The 13421-nt window shown below is 42.6% G+C and overlaps 2 protein-coding genes across 4 annotated transcripts in view; one reads left to right on the forward strand and one right to left on the reverse strand.

The window, feature by feature from the left end:
• Positions 1-8704: 8704 nt before the first annotated feature.
• PIK3R4 (phosphoinositide-3-kinase regulatory subunit 4) overlaps positions 8705-13421 on the forward strand; it is a 68037-nt gene continuing 63320 nt past the window's right edge. Inside the window, exons 1-2 of one of the 3 annotated variants that reach the window (XM_055136171.1) lie at positions 8705-8836; positions 9792-10568. In XM_055136171.1, coding sequence (XP_054992146.1) covers positions 9836-10568 — 733 coding nt within the window. In that variant the 5' untranslated portion in view covers positions 8705-8836; positions 9792-9835. Of the gene's footprint in view, positions 9153-9791; positions 10569-13421 lie in introns of all 3 variants that reach the window. The other 2 variants (XM_055136170.1, XM_055136172.1) reach the window with 2 other exon arrangements.
• On the reverse strand, positions 12498-12849 carry LOC101551138 (40S ribosomal protein S27). The gene has a single exon (XM_004613932.3). The coding sequence runs from the start codon at positions 12816-12818 to the stop codon at positions 12564-12566; it is 255 nt and encodes an 84-aa protein (XP_004613989.2). The 5' UTR covers positions 12819-12849; the 3' UTR covers positions 12498-12563.

A 13421-nucleotide genomic window follows, 5' to 3' on the forward strand; every position in this document is an offset into this window, starting at 1 on the left:
TATATTACATGTAATAATATATAATATAATAAATAACAATGTATAATATATGTTTATTATATTAATAATATATGCATATTATTAATAATTATAATGTATAGAATAACATATATGTGTAAATTAAGACTCTAAAACAGAATTTTTACACCTGTATGTGGGATAATTTTTTGTGTGTTTATTCTGTGTAATGTAGAATATTTAGCAGCATCGAGCCACAAAACATACCTCCATAAGAGTATCATGCTAAGTGAAATGAGTCAGAAAGAGAGGGACAGACATAGAAGGACTGCACTCATTTGTGGAGTATATAATAACATCACATGAGGCTGACATCCAAGGACAGTAGATACAAGGGCCAGGAGGATTGCCCCATAGCTGGAAGCCCTCCAGGAAGGGAGAAGGCAGATGGAATAGAGAAGGGATCACTAAGAAAATGATGGCTGGAGGAATCAGTCGGGATGGGAGATGCATGCCGAAAGTAGATAATGGACCAAGCATGATGACCTCTCAGTGTCTGTGTTGCAAGCCTTAATGCCCAAAAGTAGAGAGAGTGTTTGGGGAATATTGTCTCCATGGAGGCAGGGGAAGGATGGGAAATGGGGGGGTGGGTATATTGGGGATATCGGTGGTGGGGAATGTGTACTGGTGGAGGGATGGGTGTTTGATCATTGTGTGATTGTAACCCAAACATGAAAGCTTGTAACTATCTCACAGTGATTCAATAAAAGTAAAAAAAAAATTTCACCACCAAAAGTATTAACAAAAAAGAATATTTGGCAGCATCACTGCTCTCTAAACTAGGAGTCAGTAACAAATCCATTCTTTCACCGTTGTGGCAATAAAAATATCCCTGGACCTAGACAATATTGCAAAACACTCATATATATATGGTACTGGATCTTTCTTAAGACACCAAATAATAGTATACTGTGGTTAACTGTTTTCCAAAGAGTTTTTCCCTGCTCACCTCCCACAACCTACTTAACTGGTTCTTCTTGTAATGTGACCTTGACATACCTCTAATGAGAGATGCACAGAAATACAAGGGATATCAAATCCTCTCCCTTGAACCTGCTGTGTAGACTTTTTGTAATTGCCCCACTCAACATAAGGGAGTCTTCAATTCTCAACTGAGTTCCCAGACATCACAGGCCAAGTGCAAATGGTTCTTGTCTCAACTCTAGACTTCAGAAACCATGATAGGTAGAAGTTCTTTTTTATTTTAAACCACTATGTTCTGAGATGATTTTGTTTAAATCCACAGAAAATAAAAACATAGACTAAATAAAATTCCTCTAGTGTTTTATATACTATTTGATTAGAATTTGTTGTTAGGGTTAGCTCATAGTGCTGACATTACCCTGTCCTCCCCAACACACAGACATCTTCAAAACAGGAGTCTCAAGGAATTTCTTTGTTCATTAAAAGCAAAGTAAAGCAATCAAATGACCACACACATTCCATAACTATCAGAATTCTCCCTTTACCAGCATCTTTATCACTAGACTCAGAAAAAAATCATGATATTGATTTCTGGTATGGCAAGCACTTTCAAGCTGAATCAATTAACATTTCAGAGGACTTTTCATTCTGACAAGAAAACCACACTTAGTTCAGAAACATATGAACTAAAGGCCATGGACTTGGTTTTATTTTTTAAGCCACATGAGCATACTCACTATTACAAATAAGAAACCTGTAAAGGTCATATTGTAATATGAAAGTTCTCTTCTTTTTGTAATACAATTGCCCCCTCTCAACAGTGATGTCTCTTGGAATTAAGTGACTTTAAAATTTGAAAGCAAGGGGCTGGAGCAATAGCACAGCGGGTAGGGTGTTTGCCTTGCATGCGACTGACCCGGGTTCGATTCCCAGAATCCCATATGGTTCCCTGAGCACTGCCAGGAGTAATTCCTGGTGCAGGGATGGGTGCAGAGCCAGGAATAAGCCTTGTGCATCGCTGGGTGTGACCCAAAAGTAAAGTTTCAGAGAAAGATAAATTAGCTAACTTGGTATAGCACTTTATCTGTGAAGAGTTGGATAAATTTGGTTAGGTTTTGCTCCTCCTACATAGATCCTCAGTTTATTGAGTTACTCCCACCACAGTACTCGTAAGGCACACCCAATTCCATCAGGAACTCCTAATCCTCTATTGCTTTTATCTTTCCTTTATGTCACTTGCATGGGTTAGCAATGCCCTTTTTGTACAGACAATGGAAGACAGTTCATGCTATGCTTTGTAACATGGGAGTTCATTGGCTCCAAAATAATGTTTACTCCTGGGCATCTATGATATATATTTACCTGATTTAAGCCTCCGTTGCCCGTATTTCCTAAACCTCCAAAAGGAGGTCTTGACGAAGGGACTGGATGGATCCAAGGTAAACAGTAAGCTACCCTGGGGACAAGCTAAACAACAGAAGTATAATAAGTTAAAAGCAGGGTCATGAAACAAACTGTCATGACCCAAAAAGAAGTAACTGAGTAAGGACCCTGCTGGGATTAGGAAAGACTAATCTGGCCTGAGGACTGTGCTCTGGAATATATAGCAAGATGTCCCCAGGTAGAGCCAACCTTTACGCTTAATATATCTATTACTGTGTTCATACAAAATGACTAGAAATATTAGTAAGAAGTAAATTTACTATGATTGGTTAAATGAATTACTAGCTAGTGTGAACAATTATGTGATAAAGTGATTACAGAGAATTGTTATTTCATGTGTTTCCCATGAAAACAATAATAATGTAAAAATAATCACTGGGGAACTTAATCTTCAGTAGATTTACTGCCTAGTCAAATGCTATTCATCACTTTGAAAAATGAGCATATAGAGGCCAGCGCTATATACAGTCCTCTGAACACCTCCAGGAGTAATTCCTGAGCACAGAAATAGGAGTGACCCCTCAGTACCATTTGGTGTGATCAAAAAAATCAAACCAAACAAACATCAACAAACAACACATATTCTTTATTTTTAAAAATTTTTTGGTCACACCCAGCATTGCTCAGGGGTTACTCCTGGCTCTACACTCAGGAATCACTCCTGGCGGTGCTTGGGGGACCATAGAGGATGCCAGGGATTGAACCCAGGTCGGCCACCTGCAAGACAAACGCCCTCCCCACTGTGCTATCACTCTGGCCCCACAACACATATTCTTGTCTAATACATAATACCTTTGTGTTTATCAAATAACTCCATTCAATAATTGACACTAAAAAGAGCTAAACAGATACTTCACCAAAGAAGATACATGAAGAAAAACTAACAACACCCCCAAAACCAAAGTAAAAAAAAAAGACAACTTAAAACACCCCAACAAATAAATTTAAGAAAAAAAAACAGAAATAGAAAAGAAAGAAAGAAAAGATAAGGAAGATGGTTAAAAGAGTTTGATCAACTTTAGGAAGGAAAGTTTACTCTGAGGATTATTGGGAATGGTACAAACCAAGCAAACAATAACCACAGCAGGAAGACAAAAAAAAAAACTTGTAGAAATGAGTTAAGAAGGCTTGGGGGAAAATATTTCATGTTCTTTCACACCAAAGCATATTAATAAATGTCTTTCTTTGTCCATACAAAAAGGATATTGTTTTAAGGTAAACTATTCAAAAGACATAAGAGAGGAGAAAGACAATATTAACTTACAATACAAGTTCACTCTTAGCAAGGTCTGACCTTACAAATTAACAGTTTGATTAGAGGGAGAGCAGATAAACTGGTAGAAGCGGTTACAGATAAACAAAGGAATGAGAGTGACTCGGGAGCACTTTGATGGGTGTGACTGATAAACCTAAGCTCCTAGTGGCAAGGGGAGCAGGACAAACCAACGATATCCAACAAATGGGTTCTGGGAAAAACAGATGCAGCAAAAATGCAGGAATAAGCTAAAGTGAGAGATCTAATTACATTTCCACATCACATCTCAAGTTCTCTAATGGAGAGAAGTTTAAAGCACTTTTACATATGATAGCATCTAAAATAGAAGCATTATCTTAGAATATAAGCTTACTAGATAATTGTGCTCATGAACTAATTCTTCTGGATTTTAGGTCCTGGAATCATGATCTTGGCCCTACTGTTCAAATCTGACAAGACCACATGTATTGATTAAATAGATACCTATTGAATGTTTACCATGGATCAGATACTGTTCTAGGTGTTGCAAATAGAACAGTGAATGAGAATCAAACAATCACTGTGCTCATGAAGTTGATCCGGTGAAGGAAAAAGAAGGCTTCAAGCAAACAGTTACTCTCAACAATAAAGGAATTTAATGGTAATAAGTGCCATGAAGAAAGGGTTCAGAGGGTCTGACATGATTTAATGTGGGAGGGGAACTTTCGGGAAGACCTTCCTGAAATTTAACACATAATCTGGGACTTGAAAAATGAGTAGTTTTTTCCCTTGCATAAAGAGCTAAGAAAGGATACTCTGAGCCAAGAAAAGAATAAGTGGGAAGGCTGAGTGCCGAGAAGAGATTTTTCAGGTTAGGAACAATAGGAAATCAAGTGTGGGGCACTGAGGCAGTGAGTGATAGTGTCTATGGTAGGGGAGGTAGACTGGGGTTAGGTCTTATGGGTCTCATAGTCCAGGCTCAGGGAGTTTTTCCTTTGTTTTTTGGGGGAGTACCCTTAGTATCTGTGCATCACTCCCTGTGGTACTCAGGGATTGAATCCTGGCCTCTCACATGCATAACATGTGCTTTAGCCCTGACCTCAAGTTAAGGGTTTTAACTTTTGTCTAGAATAATTGGGTGATTCTTTGGAGGTTGGGAGAAAGGGAATTTTTTCCATTGCTGGTGGGAATGCTGACTGGTCTAGCCTTTTTAGAAAACAATATGGATATTCCTTAAAAAAATAGAAGTTGAGCTCCCATTTGATCCAGCAATACCACTACTGGCATATACCATGGGGGACCAAAAACACACAGCAGAAACACCATGTGTATTTCTATGTTCATTTCAGCACTATTAACAATAGCCAGACTGTTGAAACAACCTGAGTGCCTGATAATAGAGGACTAAATAAAGAATACAAGGTACATATACCCAATGGAATACTACACAGCTATTAGGAAAAATGAACTTATGAGAGTTGCCTATAAATGGTTTGAATCTACTACAAGTGTGTAGGGGGCAGGGGGTAGGTAGGACAGAGAAGGGCTACAATAGTAGTTGGAACTAATCATGGTGGATGAGAACTGAGTATTGAAAGTAAGTAAAGGGATATACATGATAACCTTTCAGTATCTGTATTGCAAACCACAATGCCCAAAAAGAAAGAGAAAAAGAGAGAGTGACATGGGAGGGGGGAGAGAAAGGGAGGGAGGGAGGGAGGGAGCGAGGGATTCATCTAGAATTGGTTCTAGATGAAAACATTTAGTATATATATATATATATATATATATATATCCTGCTAAGGAAAAGGGGGGGAGAGAGAGAGAAAGAGAGGGAGGGAGGGAGGGAGGAAGCGAGAGGGAGGGAGGGAAAAATGGAGGGAGGGAGGGAGAGGGAGAGGAGGGAGGGAGAGAGAGAGGAGGGAGGGAAAGGATGGTGAAAATGGCCCGTTTAATGCATAGTATGCTGCTAGCATACTTATAGAACTTATAGAACATCTGAGGGGGCTTTAGGTAAGGACATAGGTGTGATTGATCTTTTACATAGATAAACATTTGGCAGAGGAAATTCTCTTGGGGAGATTAACTCAAGAAGATACTCTGTCTCCCAGGATATCTACGTTGCTTTTCTCTTTCCCTCTAGTTGTATATGTTATCAATACCTGTAGTTGTTTGGGTAAACACAATGAGACAAGGACCCCAAAACTTAGTTCCCTGGGCTCTGAGAGCAGGCAAGTCTTTGTTTGTTTGTTTGTTTGTTTGTTTTTTTGCGTCACACCTGGCAATGCACAGTGGTCACTCCTGGCTCTGCACTCAGAAATTAGCCCTGGCAGTGCTTAGGGGACCATATGGGGTGCTGGGAATTGAACCCGGGTTGGCCGGGTGCAAGGCAAACACCCTACCTGCTGTGCTATCGCTCCAGCCCTAAGCAAGCAAGTCTTTTTAACATTAAGTTCTCTGCGTTCTGAGAGCAAGCACGGCTTTTACCATAAATTCCGGACTAAGTCTTCAGGCCAGTTCATCTTGTCCTTCCCCATGGGGGTCCTGTCTCTTAAGTCATAACAGCTGCATCAAGATCATGCATTTATGCTTTCTACAATGTCCCATTTTGATGCTGGGGTAGTTTTGTCACTGGCCCCGGGTCCATTCCCGTCCCACAGAGGGACCTCTCTTTTGGGGTGTTAGGGACTATAGCAACTGAAGCCTGAGCCAAATAATTATGACCAAGTAATTATGCCCAGGAGTAGATATATTTCAGAGTCAATCAACTCCTAAATATTAGGAGCATAGCATTAATGGTCTTTCTGTGCTTAACCAAAGAATATTGCTCTATAGTAAAATATAAAAAGGCTATAGGGGAAATAGAAAAGCAGGTACCAATACACAGCACTTCAAAGCAGTAAGTAGTTAAGACTGACTTGGGGAACTGAGACAATTAAAGGTAAAATACAAAGGAAAGGTTAAAGATAAACTTTAAATTAGGGATGCTAGCAGGGGCATGATAAACTTCTGTGGGAAAAGGAAAAAGGGGCAAATCACAGATATGAAGCCTAAAATACTTTGGGTTAACATCCAACATTAAGTATGAAACATTTTTACCATGATTAAAAGAGAATTGGCAAATTAAAAAGCATTTCAATAGCTGAAGGAAGTTTAATAATAGATCCAATTATCTATCATTTATGTATCTAATTTATTGATCTATATATGTGTAAAATTGTCAGTAGTAAATATGCACTTGACATAAGTGGGGAAAATGATTTATGTAAGATTCTTGGATAAATGAGTATCCTGCTACAGAAAAAAAAATCACCCTAAATCTACACTTAAGACTTCTAAGGACAAAAAAATAAGGGATAAGATTCCCAGAAGATATAATGAATAAAGCTTAAAAAACTTTTTGGGTGAGGAATGCCTTTTCAGAATAGGTTTCAAAATCCAGATATTGTAACAGTGGCATCTGATGTAGGGATGGCAGTGAATCACTTCAAGGCATATTTTTGACATGGAAAAGTGGGTGTTGTCGAATGAGGGTGGATGAAAAAGTGAGAGAGTTGTAAGATGTCAAGAGTGACCAAATCTGAAGTCTCAGGAATCCAGTGGGTGGAACTACTGCCTACTGAGATGGGGAAGACAGGAGGAGATGATGCAGGAATAATAAATTGGTTTTAGATGAAAACATTTTGTATTTTTAAGGGCATCATCAAAAAAGGGAAAGACAACACAGAGAGAGATTACAAATATAACAAGGAACTTATTTAGTATATATATCCATACAAACCGCTAAAAATCAAGACATTTCTCCAAAGAAGATATATATATATATATGTATATATATTTTGCACACACAAATTCATGCTTATCCAATTGGAAAGATGTTCAACATCATTATTAGTCATTAGGGAACATGATATGTCAAGAATGAGATACCTCCTTTCTCACTAGAATGGCGATAATCATGTTACAAGTAAAAACTGTTATTGAGCATGGACAGAAATTAGAATCTGCATCCATAGCTGGAAGGATGTTAAATGGTTTGGAAACAGTTTTTGGATGATCCTCAATGCCAGTCCTGGGTATTTATCCAAGAAAAGTGAAAATGAATGGCCACACAAAATCTTATACACGGATGTGTATAACAGATTTATTCCTAATAACCAAAAAGTGGAAGCAATCCAGATGACTAATGAAAGGAAAAACAAAATACAGAATATCATTGAAGAGATCATTTGATCATAAGAGAAATAAAGTACTGACACAAGATACAATAGGAGGGGCTGGAGCAATAGCACAGCGGGTAGGGTGTTTGCCTTGCACGCGGCCGACCCAGGTTCCATTCCCAGCATCCCATATGGTCCCCTGAGCACCACCAGGGGTAATTCCTGAGTGCAGAGCCAGGAGTAACCCCTGAGCATCGCTGGGTGTGACCCAAAAAGAAAAAAAATAAATAAATAAATAAGGAATAATTCCTGTGCATCGCCGAGTATGACACAAAAAGAAAAAAAAAGATATAATAGGAATAATGCTCAGAAACAAGCTAAGTGAAAGAAATCACCTATTGAGTACCAAGTAACAGGCAAAGTCTAGAACAGGCCAAGTTTCTAGAAACAAAGCAGATGAGTGATTACTTAGGACTGGGGAGGAGGTGTCTGGGGGAGAGGTGGGGAGAGATGGGCAGAGTTTAGAGTGACTAATAGATATTAATTTTGGATGAGACATGGCGATTAAAATGTTCTAAAATTACAAGGGATGATGAAACAAACCTCTAGGATACTTAGAAAATCCACCGATGGGTTTAACTGGCCAACTTTACAGTCCATAAATATCTCAAGAATACTCCTAAGTTCAACTTGGGATATAGCAACTTTTCAAAATCTATCTGTGATTTTCTTGGAGAATCCCGCTCAGTGGTTCCTGGGGCGAGGGTAGGGTGAAGGGGCCTCCAGAACAGCGCCTGGGGAGAGAAGTTTCCTCATTTTCCTCCAGCCAGTTTCCAGGCCACGCCTCTTGGGCATAGCTTAGCAACCCGTCCCCCTCTCGGCGCTTCCTGGGGCCGCCCTCTCTTTCGTCACTTCCGCCCTGGGACCGGAAGTGAGGTCGGAGCCGGCGGCTTTCCCGGGAGTTCGGCGCTTGCAGTGTTTGCAGCCGTGCGGATGGTGTAGCTGACACTGGCGGCGACCTCTTCTCCCCCGGGGTCCACCCCCTCCTGTCCTGGTGGTGAGGTCCTGGAGGGGAAGCCGAGGTCCGGGAACGTGTGCCCTCCCCCACCCCCAGGGCAGGGGACGGGGCTGGCGGGGGCAGCAGCCCGGGGGTCCGTAGCGTCTCACCTGCGGCCCGAGAGCGTTCCCCCCCTCCCCCCGACCCTCGTCGCCTGCACCCCACCTCCTGCCGTGGAAGGACAACCCCCTCCTAGAGAAGACGGGCCGCTGCGGACGTCCCCCCCCTTCCCCGTCCAGGTCCCGGAGTGACTCGCCATGACCGCGGTGTGAGCGAGTGGCCGAGCGGTGACACTTGGTCAGAGTCCCCCTTCCGGGTAAATGTTGCTGGGTGGGCACGGTCGCGTGCGTCTGTCTGCGCCCGCCGTGGGCTGTGCTTGCCCAGGGCGGCTTTGGGTTGAGTTTTCGCTTTGCAGGGTGCCTGGGTTTGCTTCCCCACCCTCCCCATCCCCCCCTTCTCCTTGTTGCAAACTACAGGACTTGGCGCCTTCCCGGGGAGGGGATCCGGGAGGGAAGGGCCCAGGCATCCTGAGACTTTGGGAATCTCAACTCCCGAGGCTTTCCCTGACTTTGTATCAGCTGATAGTTTTGAGTGTTGAGTGTGTTTGTATCTTCTGTGCAAGACCGCAGCAATTTCCTGGACAGGGACAGAGCACCGGCCTGACTCTCCTAATCCTAAGAGTAATAACTGCACGCACGGGTAAAAGTGCACTCCTACTGCAATCGAGCAGAAAGCATACGTTTTCCACCTGTTTGCACTTAGTGGCGAAAGGGCCTTGTGGAAAACACAACATGAAATAACAGATCTTCATAGATCTACGTGCCAGAACTTTAGAGACTGCCTAAAAGGCCGGGTAGGCTGCTCTCAGTGGAAGGGGAAAATGGGTCTGAGGAGACAAATAAATAAATAATGACAATCCACCGATTATTTCTTTTTCCTCCTCTTTTCTTGGTAGGTGTTGTATCCTAGCTAACTGACCCCAGGGTGCGAGCTGCCACCATGGGAAACCAGCTTGCAGGCATTGCTCCCTCTCAGATCCTTTCCGTGGAGAGTTACTTCTCAGACATCCATGACTTTGAATATGATAAGAGCCTGGGGAGCACACGGTTCTTTAAAGTGGCGCGAGCCAAGCACCGAGAAGGCCTGGTGGTGGTGAAGGTGTTTGCCATTCAGGACCCCACGTTGCCTTTAACCAGCTATAAGCAGGAGCTGGAGGAGCTGAAAATCCGCCTGCATTCGGCCCAGAACTGTCTGCCTTTTCAGAAAGCCGCAGAGAAGGCTTCGGAGAAGGCAGCCATGCTCTTCAGGCAGTACGTGCGGGACAACCTCTATGATCGCATCAGTACCCGGCCCTTTCTGAACAACATCGAGAAGCGGTGGATCGCTTTCCAGATCCTGACGGCGGTGGACCAAGCACACAAATCTGGGGTCCGGCATGGGGACATCAAGACTGAGAATGTCATGGTCACCAGTTGGAATTGGGTCCTGCTCACGGATTTTGCCAGTTTCAAGCCCACCTACCTTCCAGAGGACAACCCAGCAGATTTCAATTATTTCTTTGATACGTCCCGGAGGAGAACTTGCTATATTGCTCCTGAACGTTTTGTGGATGGTGGATTGTTTGCCACCGAGCTAGAACATATGCGGGATCCTTCAACTCCACTTGTGGACTTAAATAGCAATCAGAGGACAAGAGGAGAATTGAAGCGAGCGATGGATATCTTTTCAGCAGGTATTTGAGTTGGCCACATTTGCGAAGGGGGAGAATGCATATGTTGAACTCTCAGAAATGTGTATGGAGCATTTCTTTAATCCTCTGTATGTGTCTTAGTTGTTTTCCTTATTGACTATTTCATATAGTTGCAACTTTCCTTCACTGGGTCTGTTTAAATGCCTAGAAAATGAAAAAGAAAGCGTGGTTGGTTCATTCATTGAAACATTTAAGAAATCATTTGAATTCTTCTATATGTGTCAGTCACTATCTTTTGCACCGGAGACACAGATGGATAATTAGGTCCCTCTTTTCAAATTCTTTACACTTCATTGGGAAGACAGGTTATGATCTTGAAAAAGGACATTTCTTTGCAATGGTTTAGTGGTGGTGATAAGCTGTTTTTGGAACATATTGATATTTAAATTAGTCTTGTAGTGATCATGGATAGAGAAGCAGGATCAGGAAAGGGCTTTTATTGGGAGTTGAATATTAAAATAGAACTGCAAGATGATTGAGAGCTGGCTTTGATAGGCTGGTTTGTTACAGGCAGAAGATGTTGCTTGTAAAAAAAACTTGAAGACCAGAACATATTCTCCATTGATTAGGGCATGTTAAGTAGCTTAGTGCAGTAGTTGGCGATCTTTCTTGTTGATGTGGTGCTCAGACCTTACTCCTGGCTTTGTATTTGGGTCACTTCTGGCAGGGTTGGGGGGGCGGCGCTATATGGGATGCTGGGGATGGAAACTGGGTTAACCATGTGCCAGGCAAGCACCTTACCCGCTGTACTATCCAGCCCCACTTTCAGTCTTTTTACAACTAGAAACTGATGGTTGATAGCAGGAGTGCAGAATAGTGATTTTCAACTTTTTTTTTCACCATTGTGGACTGTGGTTGAAGCCTCTGGATGTATCTGGAGTATAGGATGTGAGGTAAGGCCCAGATCGGAAAGGATCTGCCTACCTGGTCTTGTTTACGGGGACATTACCAAATAGTTGCTTTTGATGAAACACTCCAGTGTGTAGAGTGGATTGCAGGGGAGGCACATCGGAGGAGGGCAAACCAGTTAATAAGTTGCCACTGTTCAATTCTGGTTTGCTTAAAGGTGTAACAGAGTTGGAAGGGGAGTGAAGAGAAGTAGTGCTTAAGAGGTAATCAGTAGGTAGAGTTGTTCTGACTTGTGATTAGAGGATGCAGTCAAGAAAGCTTTTCTGAGCTGGGACTGTGTCCCAGAGTAGATCTCTTGCCTTGCATGTGTGAGGCTCTGGGCTTGATCCCCAGGACAGGAAATAAAGAATCCTCCTTTCCAGAATTTTCCTTTCCCCTCTGCTTGGAAACTAGGTGCGTGGTGGTGCTAGTCACAGACCACAGGTCTGGTTAGATAATGTCAAGTAGAAGGTGTATCTGGGGAGGAAGTACAGCACGCAGTTAATTGTAAAGATTTGAATCATAGAAATTTGGGATTAGCGATGAAGATTTGGTAGTTAATCAGGAAAAAGGTAGTCATTGTAGTTAAGTATTCATTTCCAAAGAAAAGGGTTTATTTTTTGTTTGTAACTGTGCTCAGGGGTTACTCCTGGCTCTGCACTCAGGAATCACTCCTGGTGGTGCTTGGGGGACCACATAGGATGCCGGGGATCGAACTCTAGCCACGTGCAAGGCAAACGCCCTATCCGCTGCACTATCGCTCCAGCCCCCAGAGAAAAGTCTTGAAGAAGCGATTCTTAAGCTTTTTGGATGTTGGTGAAGAATTTGGTAAAATCATTGACCTTCTTCCCAGGAAAAATTTCCCTATACTCACCTGAAAATGCCATGGCTCTTGGACACATACGGATCATGTGAAGCTAAACTGTTGTTTCAGATTTTGGCTGAACTTCTGGGAGAAAAGGGCTGAGGATGGAATCCCGAGGAATACAGTATGAGTTATTCATCAGTGCCATTACTAGTAAATTTTTTTTTTTATATCCAAAATGTGTTTATTGGGATGGTTTCCCGTTCATCTGATTCAGGGAGCTTTTAGTGCTGCTTCCGTCTGAAGGAGCATCCTTCTGTAAGCCTTGCCTTCCCGCCCGTGGGCTGGCAGAGGACCGTGGAGCAGCCGACACACAGAACCACGGTCTGTGCATGGCTGAAGACGGTGGTGATCTTATAGCATCCCGGGCACTTGACGTCCATGAAGTAGGAGTTGGGGCTCTGCACCAGCCGCTTCTTCTTGTGCTTCCGCTTCTCCTCCTCCGGCGAGGGGTGAAGGAGGTCCTTGGCGAGAGGCATGTTCTCGTGGGGAGGCCGTCACCGCCGGAAAGGCCATTACTAGTAAATTTTGTAAGGTTGGATTTCAGCTTTTCTCGGCTGTAGATTTTATGCAAATTTTATGCAAATAACTGCTTTTTTTTAGTCTTTTGAAAAATTAACTAAAATCAATTTTTTTAGTTATTATTTTTTTTTTTAAATTTAGTGATGCTGGAAAGTAAACCTAGGACCTCACATAGTAAGGCAAGTGCTCTCTCACTGGTGTTCAACCCAGCCTCCATAATTTGTTCTTATTTTGGTTTGTGTTGCTGGGATTGAACTCAGGGCCTCAAAGGTGCAAAGTGTGCGCTCTGCCACTGGGGTGTAGAAACACCCAGCCTTGCTTGCATTGTAGATTAACTAGGGGAAGGAATCTGATGAAGATGTGAATTTCTTAATTTTTTTGCTTTTTGGGTCACAGCTGGCGATGCACAAGGGTTAGTTACTCCTGGCTCTGCACTCAGGAATCACCACTGGCGGTACTCAGGGGACCATATGGGATGCTGGGAATCGAACCTGGGTCAGCCCTGCAAGGCAAATGCCCTACCTGCTGTGCTATCACTCTAGCCCCGAGATTGCATTTCT

This window comes from Sorex araneus, chromosome 4 (genome assembly GCF_027595985.1).
Source record: "Sorex araneus isolate mSorAra2 chromosome 4, mSorAra2.pri, whole genome shotgun sequence".
NCBI lineage: Eukaryota > Metazoa > Chordata > Mammalia > Eulipotyphla > Soricidae > Sorex > Sorex araneus.

What these genes read in the sequence shown, in the direction of transcription:
- LOC101551138 (XM_004613932.3), bottom strand. Translation starts at nt 12,818, where the DNA reads ATGCCTCTCGCCAAGGACCTCCTTCACCCCTCGCCGGAGGAGGAGAAG.